This window comes from Heterobasidion irregulare, assembly GCF_000320585.1.
Source record: "Heterobasidion irregulare TC 32-1 unplaced genomic scaffold scaffold_01, whole genome shotgun sequence".
Classification (NCBI taxonomy): Eukaryota; Fungi; Basidiomycota; class Agaricomycetes; order Russulales; family Bondarzewiaceae; genus Heterobasidion; species Heterobasidion irregulare.
Window position 1 is genome coordinate 2,968,511 of NW_009258197.1, and position 26,814 is coordinate 2,995,324.

General features: G+C 50.3%; 10 protein-coding genes across 10 annotated transcripts; 8 read left to right on the plus strand and 2 right to left on the minus strand.

The window, feature by feature from the left end:
- Positions 1-826: 826 nt before the first annotated feature.
- HETIRDRAFT_469770 (uncharacterized protein) lies at positions 827-1,651 on the plus strand (the record flags this gene model as incomplete). Its single annotated transcript, XM_009543197.1, has 5 exons — positions 827-953; positions 992-1,016; positions 1,072-1,137; positions 1,191-1,491; positions 1,548-1,651. The coding sequence occupies 5 exons, from the start codon at positions 827-829 to the stop codon at positions 1,563-1,565; spliced, it is 537 nt and encodes a 178-aa protein (XP_009541492.1). The 3' UTR covers positions 1,566-1,651.
- Positions 1,652-2,058: 407 nt separating this feature from the next.
- Positions 2,059-3,045, plus strand: HETIRDRAFT_241060 (uncharacterized protein; the record flags this gene model as incomplete). The annotated part of the gene is made up of 6 exons (XM_009543198.1): positions 2,059-2,129; positions 2,170-2,231; positions 2,293-2,309; positions 2,361-2,571; positions 2,625-2,716; positions 2,776-3,045. Coding segments are annotated over 6 exons (723 nt in total), but the record flags the coding sequence as incomplete, so codon positions are not given.
- A 266-nt stretch (positions 3,046-3,311) lies between these two features.
- HETIRDRAFT_154035 (ABC transporter) lies at positions 3,312-6,465 on the plus strand (the record flags this gene model as incomplete). The annotated part of the gene is made up of 17 exons (XM_009543199.1): positions 3,312-3,545; positions 3,605-3,756; positions 3,814-4,034; positions 4,093-4,126; positions 4,194-4,363; positions 4,416-4,672; positions 4,738-4,813; positions 4,878-4,916; positions 4,970-5,128; positions 5,179-5,297; positions 5,350-5,377; positions 5,430-5,483; positions 5,543-5,665; positions 5,723-5,889; positions 5,943-6,112; positions 6,172-6,246; positions 6,306-6,465. The coding sequence occupies 17 exons, from the start codon at positions 3,312-3,314 to the stop codon at positions 6,358-6,360; spliced, it is 2,133 nt and encodes a 710-aa protein (XP_009541494.1). The 3' UTR covers positions 6,361-6,465.
- Positions 6,466-6,690: 225 nt separating this feature from the next.
- On the minus strand, positions 6,691-7,155 carry HETIRDRAFT_307517 (uncharacterized protein; the record flags this gene model as incomplete). The annotated part of the gene is made up of 1 exon (XM_009543200.1): positions 6,691-7,155. The coding sequence occupies one exon, from the start codon at positions 7,153-7,155 to the stop codon at positions 6,691-6,693; it is 465 nt and encodes a 154-aa protein (XP_009541495.1).
- A 238-nt stretch (positions 7,156-7,393) lies between these two features.
- On the plus strand, positions 7,394-8,443 carry HETIRDRAFT_31570 (uncharacterized protein). Its single transcript, XM_009542002.1, has 3 exons — positions 7,394-7,521; positions 7,581-7,752; positions 7,815-8,443. Exons 1-3 carry the CDS (start codon positions 7,490-7,492, stop codon positions 8,157-8,159), a joined length of 549 nt encoding a protein of 182 aa, XP_009540297.1. The 5' UTR covers positions 7,394-7,489; the 3' UTR covers positions 8,160-8,443.
- A 165-nt stretch (positions 8,444-8,608) lies between these two features.
- HETIRDRAFT_59772 (uncharacterized protein) lies at positions 8,609-15,565 on the plus strand (the record flags this gene model as incomplete). The annotated part of the gene is made up of 15 exons (XM_009542124.1): positions 8,609-8,664; positions 8,712-8,826; positions 8,965-9,329; positions 9,387-9,848; positions 9,898-10,099; positions 10,191-10,285; positions 10,345-11,017; positions 11,297-11,646; positions 11,847-13,824; positions 13,878-14,250; positions 14,301-14,550; positions 14,765-14,793; positions 14,854-15,016; positions 15,069-15,162; positions 15,198-15,565. The coding sequence occupies exons 2-15, from the start codon at positions 8,772-8,774 to the stop codon at positions 15,563-15,565; spliced, it is 5,457 nt and encodes a 1,818-aa protein (XP_009540419.1). The 5' UTR covers positions 8,609-8,664; positions 8,712-8,771.
- Positions 15,566-15,640: 75 nt separating this feature from the next.
- HETIRDRAFT_308274 (uncharacterized protein) lies at positions 15,641-16,124 on the plus strand (the record flags this gene model as incomplete). Its single annotated transcript, XM_009543201.1, has 2 exons — positions 15,641-15,865; positions 15,921-16,124. 2 exons carry the CDS (start codon positions 15,641-15,643, stop codon positions 16,122-16,124), a joined length of 429 nt encoding a protein of 142 aa, XP_009541496.1.
- A 900-nt stretch (positions 16,125-17,024) lies between these two features.
- On the plus strand, positions 17,025-19,717 carry HETIRDRAFT_308393 (uncharacterized protein; the record flags this gene model as incomplete). The annotated part of the gene is made up of 9 exons (XM_009543202.1): positions 17,025-17,081; positions 17,219-18,024; positions 18,081-18,156; positions 18,212-18,237; positions 18,295-18,523; positions 18,579-18,794; positions 18,855-18,878; positions 18,929-19,163; positions 19,227-19,717. The coding sequence occupies 9 exons, from the start codon at positions 17,025-17,027 to the stop codon at positions 19,715-19,717; spliced, it is 2,160 nt and encodes a 719-aa protein (XP_009541497.1).
- Positions 19,718-20,005: 288 nt separating this feature from the next.
- HETIRDRAFT_167185 (MAPKKK-like protein) lies at positions 20,006-24,439 on the minus strand (the record flags this gene model as incomplete). Its single annotated transcript, XM_009543203.1, has 5 exons — positions 20,006-20,405; positions 20,461-20,749; positions 20,800-22,484; positions 22,541-22,768; positions 22,821-24,439. 5 exons carry the CDS (start codon positions 24,437-24,439, stop codon positions 20,006-20,008), a joined length of 4,221 nt encoding a protein of 1,406 aa, XP_009541498.1.
- Positions 24,440-24,619: 180 nt separating this feature from the next.
- On the plus strand, positions 24,620-26,767 carry HETIRDRAFT_438028 (uncharacterized protein). The gene is made up of 16 exons (XM_009543204.1): positions 24,620-24,738; positions 24,803-24,818; positions 24,872-24,886; positions 24,939-24,952; positions 25,011-25,172; positions 25,224-25,292; positions 25,344-25,607; positions 25,656-25,661; positions 25,717-25,780; positions 25,837-25,874; positions 25,927-25,960; positions 26,019-26,045; positions 26,099-26,195; positions 26,247-26,429; positions 26,536-26,615; positions 26,675-26,767. The coding sequence occupies exons 1-16, from the start codon at positions 24,721-24,723 to the stop codon at positions 26,686-26,688; spliced, it is 1,101 nt and encodes a 366-aa protein (XP_009541499.1). The 5' UTR covers positions 24,620-24,720; the 3' UTR covers positions 26,689-26,767.
- The last annotated feature ends 47 nt before the right edge of the window (positions 26,768-26,814 follow it).

The window sequence follows — 26,814 nt, forward strand, 5'->3', positions numbered from 1 at the left end:
AGTCAGAGCACTGGGACCTTACACATAGCCGTGGGAAAGATGACTAGCCGCCTCAGCAGAGAGTGGAGATTCTTTTCGTGTACTCCGCTTCGTGCATGAACGCATGAATGGGCAGCTCCATTGACGAACCTTTCGTACTCCAGCCTCAAAATGCGCCTATGCATGATTCCACCATTTGCACATCTCGCGACATCAGCTTTGAGTGAATTGTTTGAAGAGCCATGGGAGTATGTATGTCAGGGACGACCCAGGTATGTCATGACTTCGATGTGAATCGAGTCACGAATACATACTGAGCGGACCCGTGTCATCCATGGAAACTAGACATTGTAAGCCATCGAGGACCATGACTCGTCCATCACTTGTCTGCCGACTTTTCGACGTACATTGTGTAACGACTCTGAACGCTCTTGGTTCTCGTATGCCCACAGAGTACACAATTATGTTTGAAAGTGTGTGTGCCTATGCGGAACCCATCCGTTATTCTCAGGTACTCGAGCGCACTTGGCATAAGGCGAAATCGCCTCTTGAGGTTCTGCTCCATTCACACCCTTGAAATTCGAATTATCATGACCCTCGGCTGTTAATTCTGGTGCATGTGGGGTCGCATCGCCACTAACTCTCGAAATCTCAGGTGGTAAGGGAACCTTGGCCCGAATTGACCGCGGATTCACTTCACGCGTGAGCACATTCTCACCTTTGACAGTGATTGCGTCATGGATCGCAATCGCTGACGTGGTAAAGGCAGCATACAGGATCCTCCGAATACAGGGCCTCAATTTGTATAAAGTCTGTAATAGTAAGAACAAATCCAAGACTCTTGACGATGTCTGCCAACACTGAATTCGCAAAGGCCAATGAGGCGTACGTCGCAACTTTTGACGACAAAGGTGCTTTACCACTCCCACCTGCCAAGAAGCTTATCGTAGGCAAGCAGGATTTTTCTTATCACAGTATGTGACCTGACCTTACCGCCTTATGTCGGCTCTAGTAACATGCATGGATGCTCGCCTGCTGTGAGGCCTCCTGGAAACGTGCTTGAAATTCTTACTTACGCTGCAACTTCTTCAGTCCTGAAGCTCACCTGGGCCTTCATGAAGGCGATGCCCATATCATTCGCAATGCTGGTGGTGTAGCGTGAGTTTTCCTCAACCGAATTTCGATCGCTCGTAAGTTGACATTTTCCAAAGTGCAGATGCCATTCGGAGCATTGTCATCTCTCAACGTCTTCTTGGGACGCGCGAAATTGCCATCTTTCATCACACCGACTGCGGCATGCTGACTTTTGAGACGGAGCACTTGCGCGATATAATCAAGTCTTCTTCTCCGGGAGATGATGAGGTCGCGAAATTGGTAAACGATCTGCATTTCCACGAGTTTAACGATCTGGAAGGAGCAGTGAAGAAGGACGTGGCATTCCTGGAGAGCCACCCCCTGCTGTTGAAAGAAACAAAAGTGACAGGATGGCTATATGCAGTCGAGACTGGCAAGGTGATTCATCCCAATCTCTTGCCGCTGACTGGATGTTGACATTTAGGTACTGACAGATCCAACAAGTTGCGTGAATGTCCACGCTTATAGCCTGAATTCGGCGTACGGGCTTTTTTTGTCATAGCTTGTTCTACAGAATGTAAGCACTATTGTCAGACGCAAAAACTGTCGCCGCAGCTGCTGGCTTCGCCGACTTTTGGTCATCATCTGTCATCATTCATGGACTCAATGCCTGGCGTCATTTGGTGATTACCCTTCGGTCAAGTCTAGCTTTGCGAGGTCCGGAAGAGATCATGCAATTTTTTTTGTATGCGATGGATGACTGTTTTCGCAATTGGTGTTTTGACCATGCTATTCAGTTTCCGATTGCGAGATGTGGGGCATTTCTGGACGGTAGTAGGATGTAGCACGTGCACGATAAGTTTGCATCTGTATAGTGTGTACACCGACGTCACTTCGAACTGCGAGGAACATCTTTCTCAGACTTGGCCCATGATGTCTCTCGAGTTCAACCCAGGGAGCCATCAAATTAACCTCGTCAAAAGTTTGTTAGCCATCGTTTCGCGAAAGGGCCCTGTGATCGCCGTCGACCTGGACGACGTACTCAGTCAAACAAGTCAATGTGTGGCCGACTGCGCGTTGTTTTTATGTTCCCGAGTCTTGAAGCCAGATTTAAAGTCTAGATTCTCCAGGGCATAACAAGGTTTTCAAAACCAATATGTCTTTGGATTCATTCTATTGTAAGTGACATTCTCCGTGCATGCCAATGTCCTTCTAAGTCAAAGTATTTGCCTATATTAGACTCTATGTGGTACAAGGTCACCTCATTTATCCTGGCATTTTACCTCTTTTGACTGAATATTCTGTAGAATCCGGGATGGGGCACCGTACCTGAAACCCTCAATAAAGTCAAACAATTCTATGCAGCAGATGAATTGCAGCATGCGAAACCCGTCCCAGGGGCTCACAATGGCCTTAAGACTCTCCGCGACATGGGATTCAGTTTGATCGTCGTATCAGCGAGGATCATGGCTAGTGAAGCTGATAGTACAGTAAAATGGCTGGAGAAGTACTTCGACGGTACGGATGCTGTTAGTATCAGTATATACATTCTTAAAGGATAGGTTTCTAAGGGATGTTTGAATGTGTTGTGTTCTCCTCTCAGCCTGAAGAAACCACTGGAAACAATGGTCGCTACATCGGGACGACCTTGCAAAAGCTTCAGGTAGAGTTGTGCTAACATTCCCTCAGATGTTCATCGAAATTTTACTACACGTTCCACAGATATGCATCCTAATAGATGCAAAGCTCCTCATTGACGATCTGATGGAAACAGCCATCACCTTCGGAAGGGAAGGGCGGAGACCGGTGCTTCTCTTCGGTAACTACGAATGGAATAAGCGAGTAAACACGGACGACGAGTGGGCATTTCACGAAAGGCTTGACATAGAAGGAGGTAGAGAGTGGTGGAAGGAGGAGGATGTAGAGCTCACACCAAACGATGCGATTTGGCGGGTTCATAATTGGATCGAGGTGATTGAGTGGGTAAGAGCCGCTCAACAAATCAATTGGATCTAGTTTTTCGTTATCGGAAAGAGGACGTCTCAGCTGCTGTAGATGGTACTCAATAGTGGGTTTACAGCGTAAGACCTGATTGTTCAACTTGCTCGTAGTGCTTCGCAGCCTGAGTGCCGGCGGCAATTCAGCCCACGTGGTTACCCCACGTTTGGCCTCTCGAAAAATCACATGTCAATCTCCTCGGACCACACATCTCACTCTTAGTCGCCCACTCTTCGTATAGACGCGACGAACACCTCCCAATGCCAGTATTGTCGACTTTGAGGCCAAGCAGGGCTTATCTCGGTCAACTTGCCAGGTCGTACTCTTCCCATCGTCCTATAATCCAACGCGCTTTGACCACCAGCTTCATTCTCTACGTTCTCGGAACCACTTATCGAGGTCTTTCAGCGAAACAAAGCTCGTCGAGTTCCCGCAAAGGAAAAGACAACAAAGGAGGGAAGGGAGGAGATGCTGGCAAACCTCCCAGAGTCGCTGTACGTCCGCACACTTAGAACTTGAAATTCAATTCACACATACGATGTCCTCAATACAGGTAGATGCAGTATTCTATGAACGCTTATCGAAAATCCTTCGAATAGTTATACCCAGCTTGCGATCTAAAGAGGCTTTGCTACTCTTCATGCATTCGAGTCTGCTTATATTTCGTACAGCAATATCACTTTATGTAGCAGCTCTCGATGGAAAGTGAGTGCGATCAATAATGACAGATGCAGCCTGGCTGAACGCTCACCTGCAATTCAGGATTGTTGCTTCACTCGTGCGTGCTGAAACGCTGCCATTCCTCTTTAATATCTCGCGCTGGCTCCTTGTCGCCATTCCTGCGACATGGACCAATAGTTGGCTCAGTTATGTGCAGAATAAGCTTGCGATTGCCTATCGAACGCGCCTCACGAAGGAGGTACTTCACGAATATCTTGGAAACGAACAAGAGGATCCCCAGGACAAAGTATATTACAAACTATGTGAGCCAAACAGTCTGATCTGCAGTGTCTTATACCTAAGTGGGCTACTTGCCGTTAGCTAACCTCGATGATCGTATAAAGAATCCTGATCAGTAAGAACCCTTACCTTCCGCAGATGTTGTATCTAATCAATCTGATCAATAACCTAACCTTCACTAGAATGATCACTCATGACATCCAGCGTTTCTCCTCGCATCTTGCTGCCATCTACGCGAACATGGCGAAACCTGTCCTTGACGTGATCTTGTACAATTATCAATTGTCTCAAAATGTCGGCGCCGAGGGTCTCGTTCTGTTGACAGTGCTAGTACAACTGTCAGCTGCTTTGCGTATGTCAGAATTCCGAGGTTGACCGCGCTGTTATTAATCCCTGCTCTTTAGTTCGTCGCATGACTCCACCTTTTGGCGCGTACACAGCGCTGTCCGCTCAATTATCTGGGTCTTTGCGCCATACACATTCGCGTATTGCTGAATTCGCAGAAGAAATTGCATTCTTCGGAGGTGAAGAGGCTGAGAAAATGCTGGTGGACCGAGAATATGCTGGGCTTGTCATGCACGAGAACCGGGTCTTACAGGGTCGTTGGTGGCATGGTTGTGTAGAAGAGGGGATTGTGAAATGGCTGTGGGGAAGCTTTGGAGTAAGTCGCACAAAATTGCTATTACCGCTTAGAAGTCGCTGGCTAAGCCTCCTGATTTCTGGCAGCTGGTTATTTGTGCAATCCCGGTATTCTTTAAAATTCCAGGAGTGCATGCTGTTGATCTCGGAAGCCGGACAGAAGGTTCGAACTTCTGCCAACCGATTAAACTGCCCCATTAATCGCTGATTTCTTGTACCCCATTTAGGCTTCGTAACAAATCGTCGCTTATTGCTCTCTGCATCGGGCAAGTTTCTCGAATTTATCTCATCTATTCTAACTAAAAAGACATAAAATCAGATGCTTTTGGTCGTGTCATGTACTCATACAAAGATCTCGCGGAACTCGCGGGCTACACTTCGCGCGTGTCTACACTTCTCGATACGATGAAAGACGCAAAGGAGGGCAAATTTGAAAAAACGTTGGTTAGCAGCGCGAGTACGGAGGAGAACGCTCAAAGTAAGTTTCTTTTGTCAAATAGTTGAGCTCAGATTTCATGTTATATTCAGTCCTGCAAGGCCGGGGACAAATCATCGAATCAGAAGAGATACGGTTTGAGGGCGTGCCCATCGTCACACCTAATGGCGACATCTTGGTGAAGAGCTTAAGTTTCCATGTCAAACCTGGCGTGCGTATCATACTCTGCATTCCCGGCATTAGCTGTCTCAAATTTGTAACAGCAACACCTGCTGATCGTCGGACCCAATGGTCAGTAACTCTCTACGATGTGCAATGGTCCTTCGAGGCTGACCTATAATAGGCTGTGGAAAATCCTCGTTATTCCGCATCCTCGGGGGCCTCTGGCCCGTCTACGGTACCGTAATATTTTGTGTATTCAGATGATAGCGCATTAAATTTGCTTGTGATACACAGGTGGGACGGTCTACAAACCACCAGCGGACCGTTTCATACTTATCCCTCAACGGCCATACCTCCCAATCGGGACTCTTCGAGACCAAGTGATCTATCCTCACTCTAAAGTGGACATGGAAAGACGTCAGCCCGGTTCATTGTGATTCACCTAGAATTATTGACAAACATGTTCGACACAAGGGCATATTACCGACCATGATCTTCTTCGTATCCTCTCTTTCGTGCGAATGGAGAGCGTCGTGGAGCGAGAGGGGGGTTGGGATGCTGCTAGAGAATGGCGTGATGCGCTGAGTGGAGGGGATAAACAAAAGATCGCGTGGGCCAGGTTATTCTATCACAAACCCAAGGTATTTATCTTCCCTGCGGCCTTAGTCGGTGCTGACCAGTATTCTGTTGACAGTACGCCGTTCTGGATGAAGCGACATCATTAGTCCCCGCAGATATAGAGGGGTTGATGATGGACCACGCCACAGAACTCGGCATCACGCTTCTGACAGTGTCACATCGACCTTCCTTGTGGAAATACCATTCCATGATTTTGCATTACGATGGGCAGGGCGGATATGTCTTGTATGTATTGCGACCTTTACACCAAGACATACATGTCACTAACCTTCGGTTTGATTCAGCACTAAGCTGAACGCTGAAAGGCGGTTGGCTCTACAAGAAGAGAAACAAGCATTAGAGGTCAAGTTGCTTGAAGTGTAAGTTTTCATCCATGCCATAATGCGCTACTAGACGGCTGATTCACTAACCGCTGCAGACCGAAGATGAAGGCACGTTTGTCGTTACTGTTGGAGACGACTGAGGGGTCCTGAAAGACGATACATCGAACTAATGTAATGATGACATGGGCTGTATAGAATCGCATGAGGCAGCTTGCGTGTATTACCGTACCGGATATAACGATATTTGACACACCCAGCAGGTGGATCGTAGATATTTTAAAGCTTATGAATCTAAGTGTGCTGTTCTTCAGCACCATGGCTATGCTGAAGAGCAGTATCAAGAATTCGACAATGAATAGAGGCTTGGAAATACCATGTATTGAGCCCTCAAACAAACTGCTAATGCTGAGAACTAGTGGCGCCTTATTAATATGAGAATCATAAACAGAGAACGTCAAAAAGGCTCACGGAGGAACCCAGTCAATGAGCTCTGCACACAACCTCGCCATCAAGGTTGAGCCGTAAAGCCTCCCTCGCTTCCAACCACTCGTGCTCCTTGCTTTTCGTCCGTACAACCGCAATCTCACCCATTCCCAAAGGCTTCACTGTTTGTGCCCGTCTGCCCGAACAGATCCGACGAATCTCGTCAATTCCCATGAAGATGCGCTTGCTCGGCTTGCTGATGAGTTCCATACCGCCCAGCACAGGCCGGTCATTGCGGTACTTGAGATCAGCCCATATCCGCTGCTGTGCAGGACCTGCAGCATTGAAGTTATTGGGAGAGGCCGATTCAATGGTGCCGCGTGATATGTTAGAGATGAAGCCGGCGCGGAGGAGAATAGAGAGGATGCCGAGGTTTTGCGTGGTATGTGGTACTGAGACTTTTTGATGACGTGCGCGGAAAGCATTCTGAACCCTGGCACAAAGGTCGTGTGGGCGAGGCATACCGGGGGCTTTTCTGTTCGTTCAACGCCTTTTGAGAATGGCCGCTACGAAATTACAAGAAAGAAACTCACTCTGCAGAACGCTGGCAAGGACAGAGACTGCCGCGCGGAGATTGGCGTGGCAAACTGAATTCAGGGTTAGGAGATACCGTGAGAAGAACGGGTCGAGTCGGAGCAGTGTACTCCCCCATACTCCATTTTCAATCACGTTCCGGTGCACAACCTGCATCCCCGCTCTTCTCTTTTCCCACACAATCTCCACCTCCGGCGCCCTTCCCTTGTACTTGTACTCGCCTCCTCCCTCCTTTTTGGGGCCGTCGTCGAGTTATTGATAGATGCATTACTTCTCGCAGTCATTCACCTATGAGTGCGTTGTATCGAGTTCTATAGCCTCCACCTTCACTGACTCATGACGCCAATGCTCAGTCATTCATGGGCACATGTCATCATTGGGATGTGGCACAAGTATCCCAACCCACACTGCTCTCATGTTGTGACTGTCGATGTCGTAGACCGTTCTGTTGATCCACGAACTGGTATCATCCGCACCGAACGGATCCTTGGTTGCAAACAGCGAGCACCAGGATGGATTGTCAAGGTACATCCATTCACTTCTATCATCACGTACTTAGCCTTGCTCATGATACCTTGTCATCTCAGCTCTTTGGTGGCTCTGAAGATGCGTTTGTGCGGGAAATTTCGTTCGTTGACCCATCAACACAATCAACCACAATATCATCTGTAAATCTCTCATTATCGCAATTCGCGACATGTTTCGAGAGTATTCGATACTCGCCTGCCCCCAATGGTCGAACACATTTCCATCAAACAGCCGAGATCCAGGCTCGAATGGCAATGTGGCGGAGTATGGCTGACAAGTTAGAAAACTGGTTAGCGCATCGATTCGAGCAGAACGCACAGTTGGGCAAGGTCGGGTTCACCGATGTACTGCGGAACTTATGGGAGGAAGCGAAGGACTCGCAGCCGGCACGAGTGTCTGCGTAAGAGACGAGTGCTTGTTTCTTGGTTCCATTCGTGAGGACAGTCTCGTCTCTTTTTATGGGGTTTCTATGTGATGCTTTAGACCTACTTTATACCGTCGCACCTAGATTTTTAAAAGCGTCACCACTTGGCGCCCCGCACCTCCGCCCTCCATACCACGACATTACGCTACATTTCATGTCTTTTTCCCCCGTAGTACATGAGTTGGATTTACTTGGGGTGCTTGTCGCCGATGATGGAGTCTGTCATTACATATATAACGCAATCATCCATCGATCATATCTCTCTGCTCTGGCATTGGAGATTGTTTCTAGAAATAAGCGCATTGTGTACACTCAGATTTGGTGACGTCACGCATCACGCAGTCTCACGTTTGACGAATCCTTCGACGCCGCTCGACGAAAGAGCACAACGGCAACCCTTTGTAGTTCTCCATTCGACGACATTGTATCATTTTCTCAAGGCAACGGTTCAGTCCCTCTCCACATATAAACAAGCTTTTACTTCTGTGAGTCTGGTTCTGATGTTAGATTATACGCTACTCACGTTACCCAGCCCTCCCGTGATTTAAGCATATAGCAGCGTTTTCCTGTCCTCTTCTACCAATCAGTTGCGATGGACGGCCTCGTGCATCATTGCCTCCGTGAGCTTGCCTTCGATGGAGATCTAGGTGAGGTCTTTATCATCATGTGATAGATGCCGCTTGGGTCATACTATCGACGTTGAGATGCTCGGGATCGAATCCTGCTGTATCCCACATCCCACCTCCACTTTACTCTCGAAAAAAAAATTAAAACTTTTCTTTCAGGCTGTGATGTTTCTCGTCTTCGCGATTTTGTCAGCGATTTCTTCTCGCAGCATATAGCCTCACTTACACAGAATGTCGACGAGGCATATCTTGTGTTTGTGTGGTCTCTAATTGTACAGCAGCCAACTGTGCGCATAGGAGTGGTCCCCCCGGGCGTACCAACGGAAGTATTTGTCGCTCCGCAAAATAACAAGACAAAAGCAAGGGACGGGGACACGGAACCAGCACAAGTGACGCAATTGGATATCATCCCTGAAGCGAAATCAAAATCGTTGGCCGAGCTAAAGATTCAGTACGGAGATACCTTGAGGATTGCCGTCGATGGCGAATCATCATTTGTCGCCATTACTGGGCTGCATCACAGAGTCAGTTTTCACTATTGCAGAGAGGGGGGTTGATGCTCATCCGTCTAGCTCATCTAGCCATCCAAACTAAGCCCCATGGTTTATACCGCGCTACAATTAATCACGCGCGGTCGCGAACGCGGCCTGAGCGTCGTAGAACTCGGCAAAAAAACTCAATACGACCAGAAGACGTGCTTTTACCTTGTCAAGCAGCTCATCGACCTTGATCTCATCGTCAAACTCCGCCGAGGTGGTGTCGGCTCGAATTTTTGTATTCACAAGCATTTCTTCGAACGCAGTTCATCATGGAGAGAGATCCGTGATGAGGAGGCGCACGCGACTGCGGGACACGAATCTCTCCAACTCGTGGAAGAGGGAGATGACGTTCAAGGCGGGGAATCATCGTCTTTACGTGTTCAATTTGATCCCATGGACGCTCGGCATCTGTCAAGTCTTCCGCTCGTGCGGGCCAGGATCATTAAGCTATTGATGGCCTCAGATAACAGAATTCATCCTGCTCAAAATCTGCTAGTGACCATCGTATGTCTCCCTTACCTTTATCATCTTTCAAACTCACACCAATTTTTAGGGCTTTTCTAATCCTACCAAAACCGATCGTCGTTTCTTTCAAAACCGCCTCCGCGAGCTCGTAGAAGAGGGTTCGATAGAAAAAGTCTTAGTCGCAAGTAGTAATAAGCGCCTGCCAAAGGCGAAGATCGCCTGTATCAGATTGGTACAGGAAGACGAAGCGGGAAGCGCGCAGCAGGGAGAAGCCATCAACGTACCTCAGGGTACGCCAGATGTCAATCTACAAATGGCGAGGATAGCGAGTGCGTCTTCACCCGTTCAATTAATCTACGTATATCTAAACCCTCATTTCAGACTCGGAGAAGGAAGGCCTCAAATTGAATATTACGCTCCACAAGCAGATCATCAACGTTCTTGAATCTACTGGCGCGTCCGGGCTGACTCTAAGCGTGAGTTGTGTGGTACCTTTCTTCAGGAAGGACCGAAAAACCTTATCCATTTCTGTTAGGAAATTTCATGTGCATTATGTAACTTCGACAAGCGCACTATAGAGCTTTTATTAAGCCGTCTGGAAGCTAACTTACCGCCATATCATCTCAGTGACCTTGGCCTTGCCCAGCTCATGGAGTCTCACGCTCGCGAACGTCGATTCCGTTACTACACGATCCCACACTGCCAAGCCGTAGTCATCCGTGATAAACTGGATGCTTCGCGGATCAAGTATTGCTCTATTGATTGGTCTGGTGCAGGCGAGTTCGCACCGATTACTGCAGAGATGTTCTACCAAAGCGAAGAGGCCCTCAAAGACTTCATGGATGGCTTTCAGAGCAAAAGCAGTACTGCCCAACAAAACAAACTTACAGTTGGAGGAGGCATTAAGAAAGGGAGGTCGGAGAAAGGTTCAGGCGCAAGGGGCCCTAGTAAAACCCAAAAGGGAAAAAAGCGAAAGAGAGACGACGGTCCAGTCGAGAGGTCAAGTTCCGTTCAGCCACCTCCAAAGAAGAGAGGACGCCCACCCAAAAGGCGTCCCGTTCAAGCCGACGAGATCCTCACTCAGGAGTTGATAGATCGAGATGCAGGCCTGCAGTTGCCCAACACAATCGACGAAGAGAATTCGGGCCCTACTGCCCCTCCACTGCCCAAGGTCCGTGATCGCCCACCGAAAACTAGGCAGTTAACAAGTATTGCAACGGCACCAGAGCCGCAGGCAGATGGTCCATCCGATTCTGTAGCGATAATAAAAACTTCGCCGAAAAAGCGTGGTCGTTCGCGCAAAAAGGCGATCTTCTCTACTGATCGGACAACGAGCGAAATTTTCTCTAAGGAGCCCGGACAGTCTCCAACAAAGAACATGGACGTAAAGCTATCTGTACCACCTGATGGCGTGACGAAGCTTCCATCTGAGATTGTTGACACATTGATGTCCCGAGCGACCGACCAGCCAGTGGCAGATGTTCCAGACGACATTCCCCTTCGGCGCTCGCCGAGGAAAACAAAGGTTGTTGCACGGAGAGGACCTACAGACCATCCGCCAAATTTACCAGCTGAACCACGTACTCCCGTGCAGGTGATTTCTCGCACTCAACAAGTGAACGATGCATCCTCGCAGGAAATCTCAAGTGCTCTTGAGGCATCTCCAGTTCTTATGCATGCTGAATCGACTACTCCTGTCGGTCGAGAAGTCACCGTACTGACTTCAGCTGCTGCCACATGCAGTGGCTCGTCCAACTTGATGAGTATTGACATACCCATCGATCCTGCACTTCTCTCGGAAATCCCTCATGAATTACAGGCCCCGACAACCTCCACGGTAAGCCACATAGGTTGCGCACTACGCTCCGTTTGCTCATTTGTTAACTCAAGGCCAACGGATCGTCGGCCGATGCGCACGCATTGCTCTCTCCACATACAGTCGCACCTGGCAAGCGGGTCTCTGGCGATGATAGTGGGGTACAACACCTTGCAAAGCGGCAGAAAACTCAGGGTATCCAAAAACGTCTTCGAACTCAGGGCAATGTCTCCCAACTGCGTCGGGAGAATGAACTCCTGAAGGTCCTTGAAGAGCTCCAGGGTATTGGCAACGCCACCTCAAAGGATTTTCTGGATGCGCATATGTCTCTTGTCGAATCGATGGCGTCTGCAGGGGACGCAACCAGCAGTCTTCCTGGTATTAGGGTCGACAAACGCACTCTAGACGCCACGCTCGACACTATGGAGAGTCATGGAGATATCAAGAGCCTCAAAACGTCTGTCGTCTTACCCACAGGAAGTAGCCGCCTTGTCCGTATCGTTCACCTACCATCTGTTAGTCAAGAGCAAATCAATGCGTTTCTCGCCGCTCTGGGACGCAACCTTTCTATCACACAACAGCCTGTCATACAGACAACTGAACCGACCTTTATGACTGCCAAACCACTGGTCGTCCAACGTCCTGCCCTTCCCCTTCAGCTCTTACAAAGAGATAAGCCATCACTTGACTTGGAACGTTGGAACAGGAACGGAGAAAGAGCCATGCAACTATTTGAATACGATGACGCTACAATCCGCGAAGTTCTTTTAACAGAAAAGTCAACTCTTTCTCAGAAATACGGATACATTCTCGCCAAAGGGTTGAGAATGCGCGCGATGCACCTTTTTACTCTCAAAGCATTTGAGACTGAACCTGATTCTCCTTGGATCGTATCCACGGATCTACGAATTGTCCATCTGTCATTTTACACGAGCGACCTTCCCCTAGATATGTACTGCTCCCTGGTCTCGACTTTGGTACACGAAGAAGCATTGACCCGACTCCTGGAGACCAGCGAAGGAAGGAAGGCGTTGGTCAGGCATCTACCCCCTGCTCTCCACACATCTCTACAGATCGGGCGATCGAGGCCACGTTCGCGGTTCCTCGATATGCTCCATGCCCTCATGTGCTTGAAATTGGTGTCTCCTCTAAAAGTTTCAGATGCGGAGGTCCCAACTATTCGGTGCGCACCAAACGGGGAACATCCACAGGCTTTCGATGTGCTCGCCAATGAATGGATTCCGGGGAGCCTTGCGTCAGCTCCTTTGTATTGGCGTTTCAATACGACCGCTCCTGTCCATTTGTGGACCCTTTCGGGAACATCCCCACCCTTCTGGAGAGATATGCCTGTTCAGTCCAGTGCTGCTGCTGCCCGATTCTGGGATGAACTTCAAAGGGCATGCACTGATTATGCATTTGCAAAGAATGCATCATGCCCCCCTATGTCCAGTTCAACGGGGCCCGCGTCTGTCGATCCTGCATTAAAGGGTTGGATACGTCGCAAAATGTCCTGGGATGCCTCGTATGACCTTACATGGCATCAGCGTGCATACTTGCAAAATTCTCTTGGTATACACTTGGAGAATCCTTTGCAGGATCAGGAAAATACGGTGGATTCTTTAGAGAAGTTATGTTGGGTTGTCAGCGCCCCGATCGTCGTCGTGCGGGAGTTCTTAGACAAGGCGCGCACGAAACGGAGACATGAACTGGAACGGGCTCGTCGTCGAATCGAGAAACAAAAGGAGCAGGATGCTGAGAATGTATCTGGCGCCAGGGCACCTCGTAGAACCGCCGCGGAAGCGAAGAGCTTGATAGCGAAGAAAGCTGCCATAGCCAAGGAGCAACGTGCTAAAGACTGGGACGAGCTCCTTCGCCGAGTTCATCCTGACGTTCTAAAAGGCACGGCAGCCTCCAGAGTGGGTCGAGTTCGCACAAAGTATATGAATGTCTTCACTGTCGGCAAAACCAATTGGGATGGCGAAATTTCTCGGGCAATCAAGGAGGCGCAGATAGCAGCCGAGACTGTGTTGATGTCTGCCCCAATACTAGCTTTTGCTGTTGGTGCGAGGGCAGCTGTTCCTCCAGTCGTAACCAATGCACCAGAAAAGTCGGTCGAGGAATTGATCACCAAGCAAGGGCCTCCGCGTCAGAAAGAAGAATCAAAGCGCAAAAGGAGAAGTACGAAAGCTGATGAACCTAGTACGTCAAGCTCAAACTGAGATGAATGCAATCTAACATCATGTAAAAAGTAGGAGAGGAGCAGCCTGGAGTCAAGCGTCCCGGACGCAGACATCGCTTTCAATGGGATCGGGACTTCGATGAACTGGCCCGCGATGCATTCGTCATTATCAATGCTCGTTGCCGAGGCATGCGCCAGGATCTGTCTGCCTTCGATCAGGTATTCCCTGCTGTTCCCAGAAATTCCGTCAGACAGCGTGTGGGCCACATGCGAGAATCGCCGAGTATGTTGACCTACCTGAAGCGCCTTGAAGATAAATGGTACACCCTTTGGCTGCAACATCGAGGCACAGAGCTGTTGCCAGATGCTGATCCCAAAAGCACGTCCAATTTTGACCTTGCGAAGCACATAGAATTTCTGCGGAGACACATCGACAAGAATGCCATGTACGTGAGTTAGTCCATCGTGGTCACACCGAACTGAGATACTGTCCCAGGCGTGTTGGATATGTGGAACGGGATGCAAGTTTTGCTTTACCAGCAGACATCATGGGGCAAAGTTGTGAGTGGGCAATTGAGGAAAAGTTCACTGTAACCCCTATATGGGATGTCGTCTGGAACCTTAACGTTGAAGAGGGTCGCGAGAAAGCTATGCTGCAGCATCCCTTCACGACTGACGTTGAAGAGATGCCTCCAACTTCGCACCTCGCCACTGACACCACTCACGTCGCCGAGTCTGCCCTCAAGGTCTTCCATCCCCAAATTCTTCATTCGCTTCAACTGATTTTGACTAAAACTCTCATGCTAGATGGTCTTTGGAACCCCACATGAAGATTACGATTCCAATCAAGCTTCCGCCCTCCTTCATGGTATCGGCGAGCAGCCCGTGGCCATCGCCGGATCCAATCTCCTGAGTCGGGGAGTTCTTTCCAAGCTAGTGAAGGACCCAAAAAAATCAAAGCCAGGGAGAATATTCAAAATATCCGAGATGTCAGTTTTGCGAGACATATCAGATATTCCTTAATTTGTCTCGCTGATCCTGAACTGCAGGAATCAGAATGCCATCGGCGGATCCATACCTCATGATACTTTTCAAGACGCATCCTCTTTAGAGGCGTCGTACGGAGAACAAGAAATAGTTTGGCGAGAATGGGATCTTCTCAGCAGTGATGGCGATTTAGCAGCGTTGGTGCAGGCGACGTCGGAAGACAAAGTGATCACCCGATTCTTCGATGCACGACATCCTGCTGACCCAGCAAAACCAGGTCGAATTCAAGATTGATACCTCGCAGCCAAGAGCCGCCCGAGTCGCTATCGATTGGAACAGCAAGAAGGCTGGCAAGCACCCTCGCTTCACGTGTTTCTGATATTTCACTGAAACGAAGCAATTTCAGATGATGATCAGATCGAGCCTGCCATTTTTGTCCAGTTTCACATCGCCTCAGAAGCGGATGGGCAGAGTCCCGTCCCGGTCTCTCAAATCGACCCCGCGCTCATTCCGCGCGCCGCCTCCAGTAAAGAAGGACAGCACGGTCAGACGATGAGCGGTGATATTGCCTGCTGCAGCTTGACAAGTCGAACGGGCGTGACGGACTGTCAAGCGTGTCTGCAAACGGAACGAGAATTGATTTTTGCTAGGTTGAATGCACGCGACCGGGACATAAGCGCGCGCATTTTGGCTGTTGTTCAAGCCGCTGAGGGGGCAGGCGTATCGAAGAGAAGTATTTTGGTGAGTGATCAAGTTCTCAATGTGCATGGGTGATTCACGTCTTCGGACGCACAGGATCAATTACCAGCATATGACCCCGACAATATCGTGTCCGTGATGGAACAACTCATGGAAGACACTGTACCGCTGATTTTCTGCGCGGGTTATGCTACTCTACGCGTCGTTTCCTCGGCATATGCACGGGCATGGGCGGTCACCATCTCTGCGGAACCGCCGATGAGGGTTTTCCCGCGCCGCTGGATCGACATTTCGGGGCGGAAAATGGTTGATGTTTGGGACGCCGCACTCCGGGCGGTGATTGGAACGATCGTGTATCGCCCGGGGATTTCCCAGGTAAGTCGATCACAGCGCGCCGATCCCATCATTATCTGATGGTTTGTGTCGGCAGGCTGAGGTGTGCTGGAGGCTGAGGTCTGTGTACGACAGACAGGAAGTGATGGAGGCCGTGAGATATCTGTCTGAGGAGGGCTTTATCAAGCGGAGAACGGCGGAGCAAATGAGGTCGCTGGGAAGCGGACTCTTCCCACTTGATGAAGATGAGGAGAAGCGGACGCACTGGTTTTTGGGCGAGCGCCATTGGTATCAGACGTGATGCATCGTGGTTTTTATCATTGTTGTTACAACCGGTGAGAAGTGGAACGGAGTAAGTAAGGGTGATGTGCCCTACATTGTTCGCTGCCGGCTGTACAGCTTTCTTCAATTGCATCGAGATTGTTCAGATCACGTACTTGGCGAGGCCAGCGATCGGCGCGCGTTCATCGCGATGCGCTGCAGTGGGCTTTTGGTAGGTGTTGCCTTCGGTATGTATATAATACATATATGAACGGGTTCGCGGTGCTTGTCGGATATCTCGGTGAGGTACTCATGTGCGCATGGCCGTGCTACAGGCTGTGCTGGGTTCGAGGCGTGCGTGATGATGGGAGCGTGACTGGGGCGATGGAGCGGCGTTGAGCGAGATGCAAAGCGGCGAGGCGAGATTGCGAAGTATATGAGATTATTGCGGGAGGATTGGGAGGGCTGTCTTGAGCGCCCGAGCGCCTTGCAGCAGGCAGAGGCTGGCGGAGGAACGGGCAAGGGACGCTACGGTCGGCGGCGGGAGGAACACGCGAGGCCGGATCGAAAGGTTGTCATGGCTGCCCGAACGCAAGCGTCGAGGCGTCTTACTTGAAGTGACTGAATTCGCAGGCAGGGCGCCAGCCTCTCCGACTCCCTTTCTTCCCTTCTTTCTTTCGTGGCCCCTCCTCCCTTTCCTCCAGGCAGCAGCTTCATCGCGCTCGGCTGGACCGTGCCAGCAGCCGTCCTCTTGCCTTTTGCCTCTCTGACCGGGTTACGCGCTGGTCTTTCCTCTCGTTCATAGTCTGCCCTAGCGGCACTACTCTCTTTGCCTTCGTTTCGAGACCGCTTCGGACTCCTTTTTCTCGTGGTGAATACAACGCATCCTATATGCGGCGCTTCCTGACCAGCGACCGTTGCATTGCAGACTCTTCTTCCAATGCGTGTGAAGCAGATCTGGAACTATGTCCCTCTCCCGGCCAAGGCCAAACTTCTCGTGCGTCATTTCCCTTCCAGCTGTCCGAGCGGCCTTCCGCCCAGTCAACCCTGTTCGGTGCGGCCTTCGCATCTGCATCACGCAAGGTCGCTCGGGCAAGTGTCACTACTGAGAGCTGATCGTTCAACCTATATTAGTGGGACAGGCTGACCGTTTCCCGTATCACGACCATTTATTTTGTATTCTCGCTCTTGCACTGTATTCTCCAGCTCGTGTTCCAGACGCAAGCTTTCGCCATAAACGCGCGCGCCGCAGACTTTCTTCATAGCATCGTCCGTGGAGGCGGCGCTCAGGTTCCTGGCTTCTTTCAAGTGGTCGGGGACACTCTCAGATATTGTGACCACGTCCCACACAAGATCAGCGCGGCTTCATGTCAAGTCGTCTGGAATGGTACAAGCGTGCAATCCTCGAACGCCCAGGGTGCCGTTCAAACTGGCAATTCGTCTTCGAACAGCTATGGCTCCTCTTCCTCTTCCTCTTCTGCCCTCTCCTCGTCGGTGTCAGCTGCGCCGTCATTCACTACTACGTTCAACACGACCTTCTCGTTCAAAACGTTGGACACATTCCCTTCGAGTGGGATATCCAGCACTACCGTAAGATCTGCAATTTCGGCATCTGCTTCTAGCACTCCGGTGGTCAGGATCGCGTCCAGCGCTACTTCGAGCACACCTGCGGCGAGGGTCACTGTGACAAAGATCGTGGTCCAAAAACCGACGGCCACGGCTACCTCTTCAGACGACGACGATGATGACGACGATGATCTCGCCCACCGTAGGCGGTACCTACCCCGCGAGGCGTTGCAGAAACGCGGGATGATGGGGAACTCGATTCTGGTCATCGATGTGGACGGACAAAAGAAGGTGGCTCTCAATGGCTTCGGTTTCAATACTGAAACTGTCTTGGATCAAAAATGCGTGGTCGCATTGAACTGGCCAGTGCAGCTGTAAGTCATGCCATCTTCAGACCGCATCGTTGGTCCATTTTTGACAAAGTGCTCAGTTTGCACAACACGAAGCGCGAAGATATCACTTTCATTGCGTTCCAGTTTTGGGTTCTGGGAATGTCTATTGCCGCAGTAAGTGTCGTTTTGCACAAATGTGAAGAGACTTGCCCCTCACAGAAGTCCACAGCTGTTGAACGAATCGATTCCTCACATGTAAGTGCATCAAGGCGAGCACTCTTTCGGAGTATTGATGATCCTCCGTTTTTGCAGCATCGCATCTCTCGTCACTCACATGTCCGCGACGGCATGGGCAGGGTTCCAGATCTGGTCAACCTCAGCCTTCCACAACGACTTTCGTCGTATCGCAACCAACGGTGCCTGCCAAATCAACCTTTTGCCTTCCTACTGGAAAGACCGCGCAAACGCAGAGATCCCCAGCCTGGTACTGAACACGGTTGCTCTGTTTGTGTCTGCATTCCTGTCGTGGAGATTGATTAAGGTCTCTCCTATTCAAGTTTTTTTTTTCGTAGCCCAAGCTGACCTGTCATTTGCAGTTATTCGGCTGGCAGACTTTCAAGCGCATCGGGGCTTCTTTGAACATCAATCGCATCTACAAGCTCATTCTGACGCTTTCTATCGCCATTCAGCTGTCACTGTTCTTCGTCGTTGCGTCGATAGGTATCTGGCTCGACCAAATTTGCAATGGCACTTTTGCCCACCTATCAACTGAGGGCACTCTGTACATGGCCTTGAGTATCGTTGTCATCATAGTATGTCTGCGCCTATTGTGGGATGGTTCAACTTTTGACACTGTCCATTCCAAATCGTAGCTCCTGGCTCCGTGGCTTGTAACAGTGAGTTTTACCGTATTGATTCATCAGTCTGTTACTGACACTTGTTTTAGGGTTGGTTTGCAGTTCGAAGAGAACTCAAGATTCCGATGGCGGTGTTCCTCGTCTTGTCCGGTGTCCTTGTCATCGGATGGGGCGCTATGTTTGACTCCCTTACCTTTCGGTGGACTTTTGTTCAGTGGCGGTTCTTCAGCGTCATCATCGTGCTCTCAATCACATTGACGCTCCTTACCTTTATCCTCGGCGTCGTATGCTGGTTCAACTTTGGCCACGGCCTTACACACTACCGTACGTGCGATTTGATCCCGCTACGGAGATATCTCCTATCATTCTGACGTCATCTCTTCGTAGTGAACGCACAGGAGCCGCTCCCTGGCGACGACTTTGTGCCGGTCGTTCCTGGCCAACTTGACCAGGACCCTGAGAAGGTTGATTTTCCGTCCAACGACCGCCCGGTCCCGACGTTCTCCGCGGCCTTCGGATCTGGGACTGAAGTCCCGCCTCCCAGTCAAATGCGCTTCGCCCCACGCCAGATGGGTCCCCGGTTCTTCAATGCACAAGCACAGCCTTTCGAGTCTCCCGTCCAGACGAGCCCAGTCCAGAGCCCTCCCGTGGCGCATTTCAGCTCACTGCCTAGCTCCGTTGCCCCTTCAGCATACTCGGGCAGCCCTACATCTCGCCGACTGCTCGTGCGCCACGGGAGCAGCGGAAGCGAACACAGTATTTCAAGCGTGACGACCATCGAGCCATCGGCGTGCGGAGACGGTCTTACGAGGATGATGAGCAATGCGTCTCGGGGAAACGAGTCAATAAGCGGACGGTCGCGCTGGGTTATTGAGTAGCCCGAACTATTCTCTTTTTCGAAGCTGTTGTCCGAGACCACGGGGTGGTCTCGATTGTTGTTACCCCGAAATGTATCATTTGCTTTATTCTGTCGGTTTTTTTACATGTTCATTGTGATTCTAGATGTTATCGAGCATGAAAAATAATGTCAACTGTTCCGTCCCGAGTCTCGAGCATAAACCGCGTGTACGTGAATAAAGATAATTGGGCAAAAGGGAATCGTTTGAGGCTTACAGGTCGGCGAGTGGAGGACGATGGACTAGGCTACATAAAAGGTGTGGGGGAGTTCATGATGGCGTTTGTAAGGTATCATGGGTTTCGAGCAAGGGGGGATCTCTCGATATCGGAGTCTCGACAGGCGACATGCTTGGGGACATGACCATGATTGCTTCGACCTCTTTCTCCTGGATGATGGCGGCCTGACGAGCGACTGAGGCCGATTCAAAGACTTCCTCGGACGGCATTTCTGCGGGTGGGTTGGTGGCCATCTCGGCTTCCTCGTAATGAAGCAGGGCTTCCCGGAACTCGAGCATCCACGGGTGATACATTAGCTCTGTCGCTGAAGGTCGCTGGATCGGGTCCACCGTGAGGCATTGTCGAATGAAATCGATGCCGAGTTCGCTCAGCTGGCCAGGTTCTGGCAACGGAGGGTGCTGTGTAGCGACGCCGATGTGAAACATAATTGCCCTCAAAGTCACGATTCAGCCAGCGATCATGGATGACACGAGCGCAAAGCGCTTACCATTCATTGTCAAGATTGCTCCACGGTTTCTTTCCTGTCGCAAACTCAAGAATAACGCAGCCCAGGGACCAAATGTCCATAGCACCGTGACGGCCACGTTTGTCATTCTTGATGACTTCAGGCGACATGTACATGGGCGTGCCAGTAAGGCTGTTCATTCCCAGACCACCACCCAAAGCTCCTTCGGCCGAGCGACGAGAGCGCTGCATCGACCTCTGGTTCTTCGCGAGTATCTTGGCCGCACCAAAGTCGACGAATTTGATCACTCCGAGGTGATCCAGAAGGATGTCTCAAGACCTGTTAGTTCTCACATCCAATTTTGCACTGATGAACACTCACTGTCAGGCTTGATATCGCGATGGACAATTCCCTTGGAGTGCAGGTATGCCAGGCCCTCGAGCATTTGCATGGTATACACTTGGATAATGCCCTCATCCTCTATCCGTCCGTATTCCAACAGGGCTGCCAGACTGCCGCCCTGGCAGTATTCTTCGAAAATGTAGACCTTATCCCTGTGCACCTCGATTCCATAATACTCGACGATGTTCGGATGATGCAACATCTCCATAACCCGCAGTTCGTCGCGAATCTGCGTATACAAGTTCGGGAGGCCCGACATCTCCTGGAATTTTATCTCCTTGACGGCCATTAGGGACCCGGAGTCCAGGTTGACAGCAAGATATACAGAACCGAAGGCGCCTGCGCCAATAAATCTGCCTTGCTGCCATCGTATTGATATATTGGAGCTGAACGAGGCGAGGAAAACCAATGTGCGATCCCCCAATTTTTCGTCATCAAGGACACGACCTGCAAGGCGCTGCTCAGTCGTGATAGCAGCTCGTTGGTTATCCAAGTTTTCGATAGCTCTCGTGGTTCGCTCCCAGAACTTGATGATGGATGGATCTATATAACCTTGAGATGACACAACATGATCTGCTCGGCCTCTGAGCGACGGATAGGTAGCCGAGCGCAGCAGCTCGTCATCAGCATCGAGCGAGTCCTCTGCTGGTTGTCGCAACCAAAGCTCCCGATCCCTCGAGGCCTCACTGGAGCGTGCGCCTAAGATATCGAAGTGACTGATGAGAAGGGTCATACAAGTCGCGACCTTCTGCCGTAGCATCTCAAACTGGTCGTCAGGCAGCTGAAGGATGCTGTCACGCCGCGTGCGCTGGAGAGCGAATTCTAAAGCATTCACGGCCCATTTGAACGTCTTGCGATCGTTGGGGTCGCAGTCGTCGCAGATGAAGGACACCCAGGAGATGGCGAGCTTGATCAGCATTCGGTTGAACTTGACAAGCGTAGAACGGTCCATCCATTTATGTACGTGCTGGCCATGTTCCGATGCAAATAGATACCAATTCTCCAACAAATCCTGCCGCTTGATTGCGTCGCGAAGGGCTACCCGCACACTGTGCACGGACTCGACGATGGATTCTGCTAAGCGATTGGTCGCGCGCCCAATCTTCCGTAGTTCTCTGTTCACGGCAGGGAGGTGGGCTTGTTGGTCGGTGAGACATGTCAAAGGCTTGAGACCTGTCTCAACAGGTTGTCCATCTTCATCCACCGAAATGAAGAGCTCGGTGAACTCCTGCTTTGCCAAAAGCAATCGGTGCTGCGTTCCGTCAGCGATAAGACGCACGCGGTTATCCCGCAGGTCCAGCTCGATCTTTGGAATCTCCAACATGAGAACGAGGCCATTCCAGAGGAAACGATCTCGAGGTGATAGCACGAGGAGGTACCCTGCTTCGTCAGGATAGTCTGCGTCGAGGTCGTAGATTTCCACTACTTTCTTGCCATCGTCCTCTAAGAGTTCGGTGACATGAAATGCCTCCAATAGAATTCGACGAATATAGTCGGGATGGTCGCGCAGGGTGTGTGACGCCACGATATATGTGCCTTCCTCTTCAAATGTTTGCGTGTATACCAAAAAATGGTCGGTTTCGACAAGGTGCGATATGAAAGCATCGATCGGGACACCTTCCAGGGTGTACTCAGCCGAGTTGCTGAATCTTTGATTGAGGACCCTACTCGTTCCTTCGTCAAAGTCATATTGACACGCCATGTGTTATGATGCACCCACCGAACAAATCGTTGTAGCTTTCGGTATCGTAGCCGGACACTGTCAAGAATCTTCCCATACCAGCTGACCATCTGCTCATCGGTCATGCCGTTTTTTGAGCCATTCAATGGCGCAGGACCCTTCCTGCCACTAGTGGATGAGCGTGACTCCGTATGTTCCGCCGTCGGGACCTTCAATTGCGTGTCGAAGAAGTTGGTAACACGAACCATGAGTTTGTTTGTTAGCGCACTACATATTGTCAAACATGTTTTGACAAAGGATAAAGATGTGCTGCACCTACCAGAGTTGTTCTGCAACCATAGAAGCTCCACCGGCAGAGGTCAAGGCGACGTCATTGAAAGTGGCCCACTGTGCTTCAAGAACATCTGTTTCCTTGAAGTAGATATCTCTGGCACCACTCTTTAGCTTCCAGTGCACTAGCCGGAATAAAAATGACAAAGCTTCAAGAACTGAGGTATCGTAGTCCTTGCTGATGCACGGAGGCAAGGCCCAATTTCCGCCAGGGTCCGGCGACAGAAATGCCACGTACTGTCGCTTTAATGTACATGCGATTCCGATATTGAGCTTCAAATCATCGGTCATCTGGTCGATGATGATGACTTCTGGATCCTTGAGCTTCTGAGCATATTCTAAACGAACGCGGAGACTAGCCTGCGCGAGTTGTGTCGGGAATGAGATGAGAGGGATGAGTTCGCGTTCGAACGTCGGAAGACCCAGTTTCTTGAACTGTGCGGCAAGATTTACTTGAGCATCGCGAGCAGTGCCAATGAGAGAATGAACAGTGGTCATGAAGCCCTTGGCAAAAGTCATCTGAATGGATTCTTCCTTCAGGAGACGTTCCAGAAAGGTAGACCCATCCGCCATCGAAGACCCATCAGCCTGTGTCTCAGAGTCCTGATTTGGTCCGGTGCCAGGGGCGGTGACATCCAACGTATCACTGCCGGTCCATCTCTGCAAAATATTGATTTGTGAACGCAGGGACGTGAAAACCGTAGACCAAGTGATGAGTGCATCTCGCAAGGCTTGAAACTCGCTATCTGCGACAACGGGTTTATCAAGCTGAAAAGCCTTCAGATTTGGATAAAGAGAGTGGACGACATCCAGGTGACGAATGACCTCATTGACCTGCTGCAAAGCTGCTGTGCCTGGGTCTGGGGAGGAAAATATGTCCTTCGTATGGAATGTTAGTACCTCATGGATGACATGGTCGACCGTCCTCAGGCGACGTTCTTCCAACTTCTTCCTCTCCTCTTCCTCCGACCTTCCGCTGACTTTAGCGCGCATTTCGATCCAAATATTTGTATGGAAATTATTGGACTCCTGGTCGGATGATGCGAGTGCCACTGCTATGCGTGTTTTCTCAGACTTGAGGACATCACCATCGAGCACAGAAGCAAGCATCGTCTGCCACTCTAAACGCTCCAAATCTTCGGCGGTTTCGGGCTCGATAGGGTCAGAGTCGAGCATGAGAGACGAGAACTTATCGTGGACATCTGCAACACCGGACAGAGGACGGCCCAACTCCTCCTCGTCGCTCTCCCCTCCTGCATCGACTAACTGACCAAGGCCTCTGTGAAAGTAGTGGCTGTCAGGATCATTCCTAGGATCCTCTTCGGGCCCAGATCTATACCGCTGCAGGAATTGGGAGTAGATGTCATGGTACTTCGCGGTGTATTGGGGCACATTGGACGTAGAAAACGGATTAGCGGTAGGAGCACCGATCGCGCCGGTGGCAGGGGAGTATGTGTTCTTGTGGCGAGTTTTGAGGCGATTGGGAATGGCATTACCTGAAGAAGAGTTTGCTGTGAAAGGGAGCGGCCGAATGGGCCTGTCAGCTTCGGGTTCATTGACATCGCCTGTCTCTGCGTGAGGATGTAAGGTCGGTGTATGGCGTGGCATCCCGCTGTATGATGAACAGCACGACGCAAACACGGTGACCGTACAAGGAGGCGAGCGAGAAAGGGCGCACAATGATACAAATAGATTGTTGGTACTAGTATTAGGTTATGTAGTAGTGTTGACGAGCGCGTTCGGGCAGTCCTCTTGCCATTCGTGGCTTCTGGCCTCAAACTGGCCTCAACCACTTCCAGTCTCCGTGACCGTCCCCACTCGGTTTTCATCAGGTCTCTCTGCACAAACTGCCCACCGTCGACCGCACCGGAGATTAGCGGCTTTCCAACATGGGTGTCGTAGAGAAGGTGCGTTCTCAGGCTGGCTGTGTATTCTCTGCGCCGCGCGCGCGCTCACCTCGATTCATGATAGATCAAGGAGATAGAGGGTGAGTCTCCTCATTGCTGATGTCCTCAGACCCTCACGCTGATGGTGTTGCAGAGGAGATGGCAAGGAGTGAGTCTACCGCCGAAATGCTGGTCCTCTATAGATCTTACCGTCTTTTCAGCTCAAAAAAACAAGGTGATTATATTCCCACTCCACAGAAACCCAGAACGTCAATACGGATGTGGTCATGTAGGCGACGGAATATCATTTGGGCCTCTTGAAGGCCAAACTCGCTCGTTATCGTGCCCAGCTCCTCGAACCTGCGGCGAAATCAGGTGGCGGAGGCACTGGCTTTGACGTACAGAAATCCGGAGATGCTAGAGTTGCATTGATTGGTTTCCCCTCCGTCGGAAAAGTAACGCATGCGCCGTCCTAGAGTGGTTTGGGAACTCACAAGCCTTTTTAGTCTACCCTCTTGAGCAAGGTCACCCACACGGCGTCCGAAACGGCAGCTTATGAATTCACAACGTTGACAGTGCGTTGCATGCGGTTAATTTCAAGACATGTATACTAGACTTCGTATCAGGCTATTCCCGGTGTCATTGAGTATCAGGGCGCCCGGATTCAACTGCTTGATCTTCCAGGTATCGTTGAAGGCGCTAGTCAGGGTCGCGGACGTGGACGTCAGGTTGTGTCCACCGCAAAGACAGCTGACTTGATCGTGATTATGCTCGACGCCACAAAATCCGAGGAGCAGCGGCGACTTCTGGAAATTGAGCTGGATTCTGTTGGGATTCGACTAAACAAAAGGAGACCTGACGTCGTCTTCAAGCGAAGAACAACAGGAGGGGTAAGTTTGTGGTTAATATGTATGATCCAATATCTCATCATTCTCTAGATTACGGTAAGTTGGTCTCTGCTGTCGCTGTCGCCACCGCTTTCTCAGCGTGATAGATCAGTTCACAGCCACAGTCAAGTTGACGAAGACAGATGAGAGAACCATTCGCCTCATCTTGCAAAGCTGTCAGTCATTTACTATTCCACACGATGCCCTGTATCTCATTCAGGATACGTGTCAGACAAACTGCATAATTGCGACGTAATGATCAGGGAAGATGTACGGTTCTCAAAAATATCGACTAGCATCTGGGCTCACCGACTTTGAGCAGATAACAACTGATGAATTCATCGATGTGTTGATAGGTACGTATGGTTTATATATCACCTTCATGTACCAATGGCCTGATTGCAGCACAATAAGGAACAAGAAAATATATTCCTTGTCTCTGTAAGGCTTTCCAATGCTAGCTTTTGTGGTCGGATCTCACGTCTTGTGGACAGACGTGTACAACAAGATAGACGCAATCAGCTTGGAACGGATGGACCAGCTGGCCCATGATGACCACACCGTCGTGATCAGCTGTGAGATGGACTTGAAGTGAGCGCGCGGTTGCCCCTAACTCATCGGACGTAGACTGACCACATACAGCTTGAACTATCTCATCGACCGCATATGGGACGACCTTGGCCTGGTGAAAGTATATACGAAGAAGCGAGGCGCTCATCCCGACTTGGCTGATCCGATTTGCATGCGGAGAGGCTCCACCATCGAGGATGTATGTAATGGTGTCCACAGATCTCTGGTAGCCAACTTTCGTTACGCATTGGTCTGGTAGGTCTAATACATTTCCGAGATCTTTGATCCCACGCTGATGTAGTCTATAGGGTGAGAAATAAGGTTCCAGTGTCTATGTAGAGATGGTTGATGACTTTTCACAGGGGAAATCATCGAAATTCTCACCGCACGCACAGAAGGTCGGTCTCAATCATCTGGTACAAGACGAAGATGTTGTTTCGAGTCAGTGAACTCCCATTCGATGCACAGCTATATTCGGGTACTGACATGCTCATATTCAGTTTTCACAAAATGAGTACACGATTTCCGAATAGTTTGTATTTTTGAAGCTGTATTTTACTCGTATCAGAGTGAACCTGGAAGTGATAATCCCGGCGACGTGCTACCCGCGAGGTCAGATATGCGGCGAAATTTGCATGAT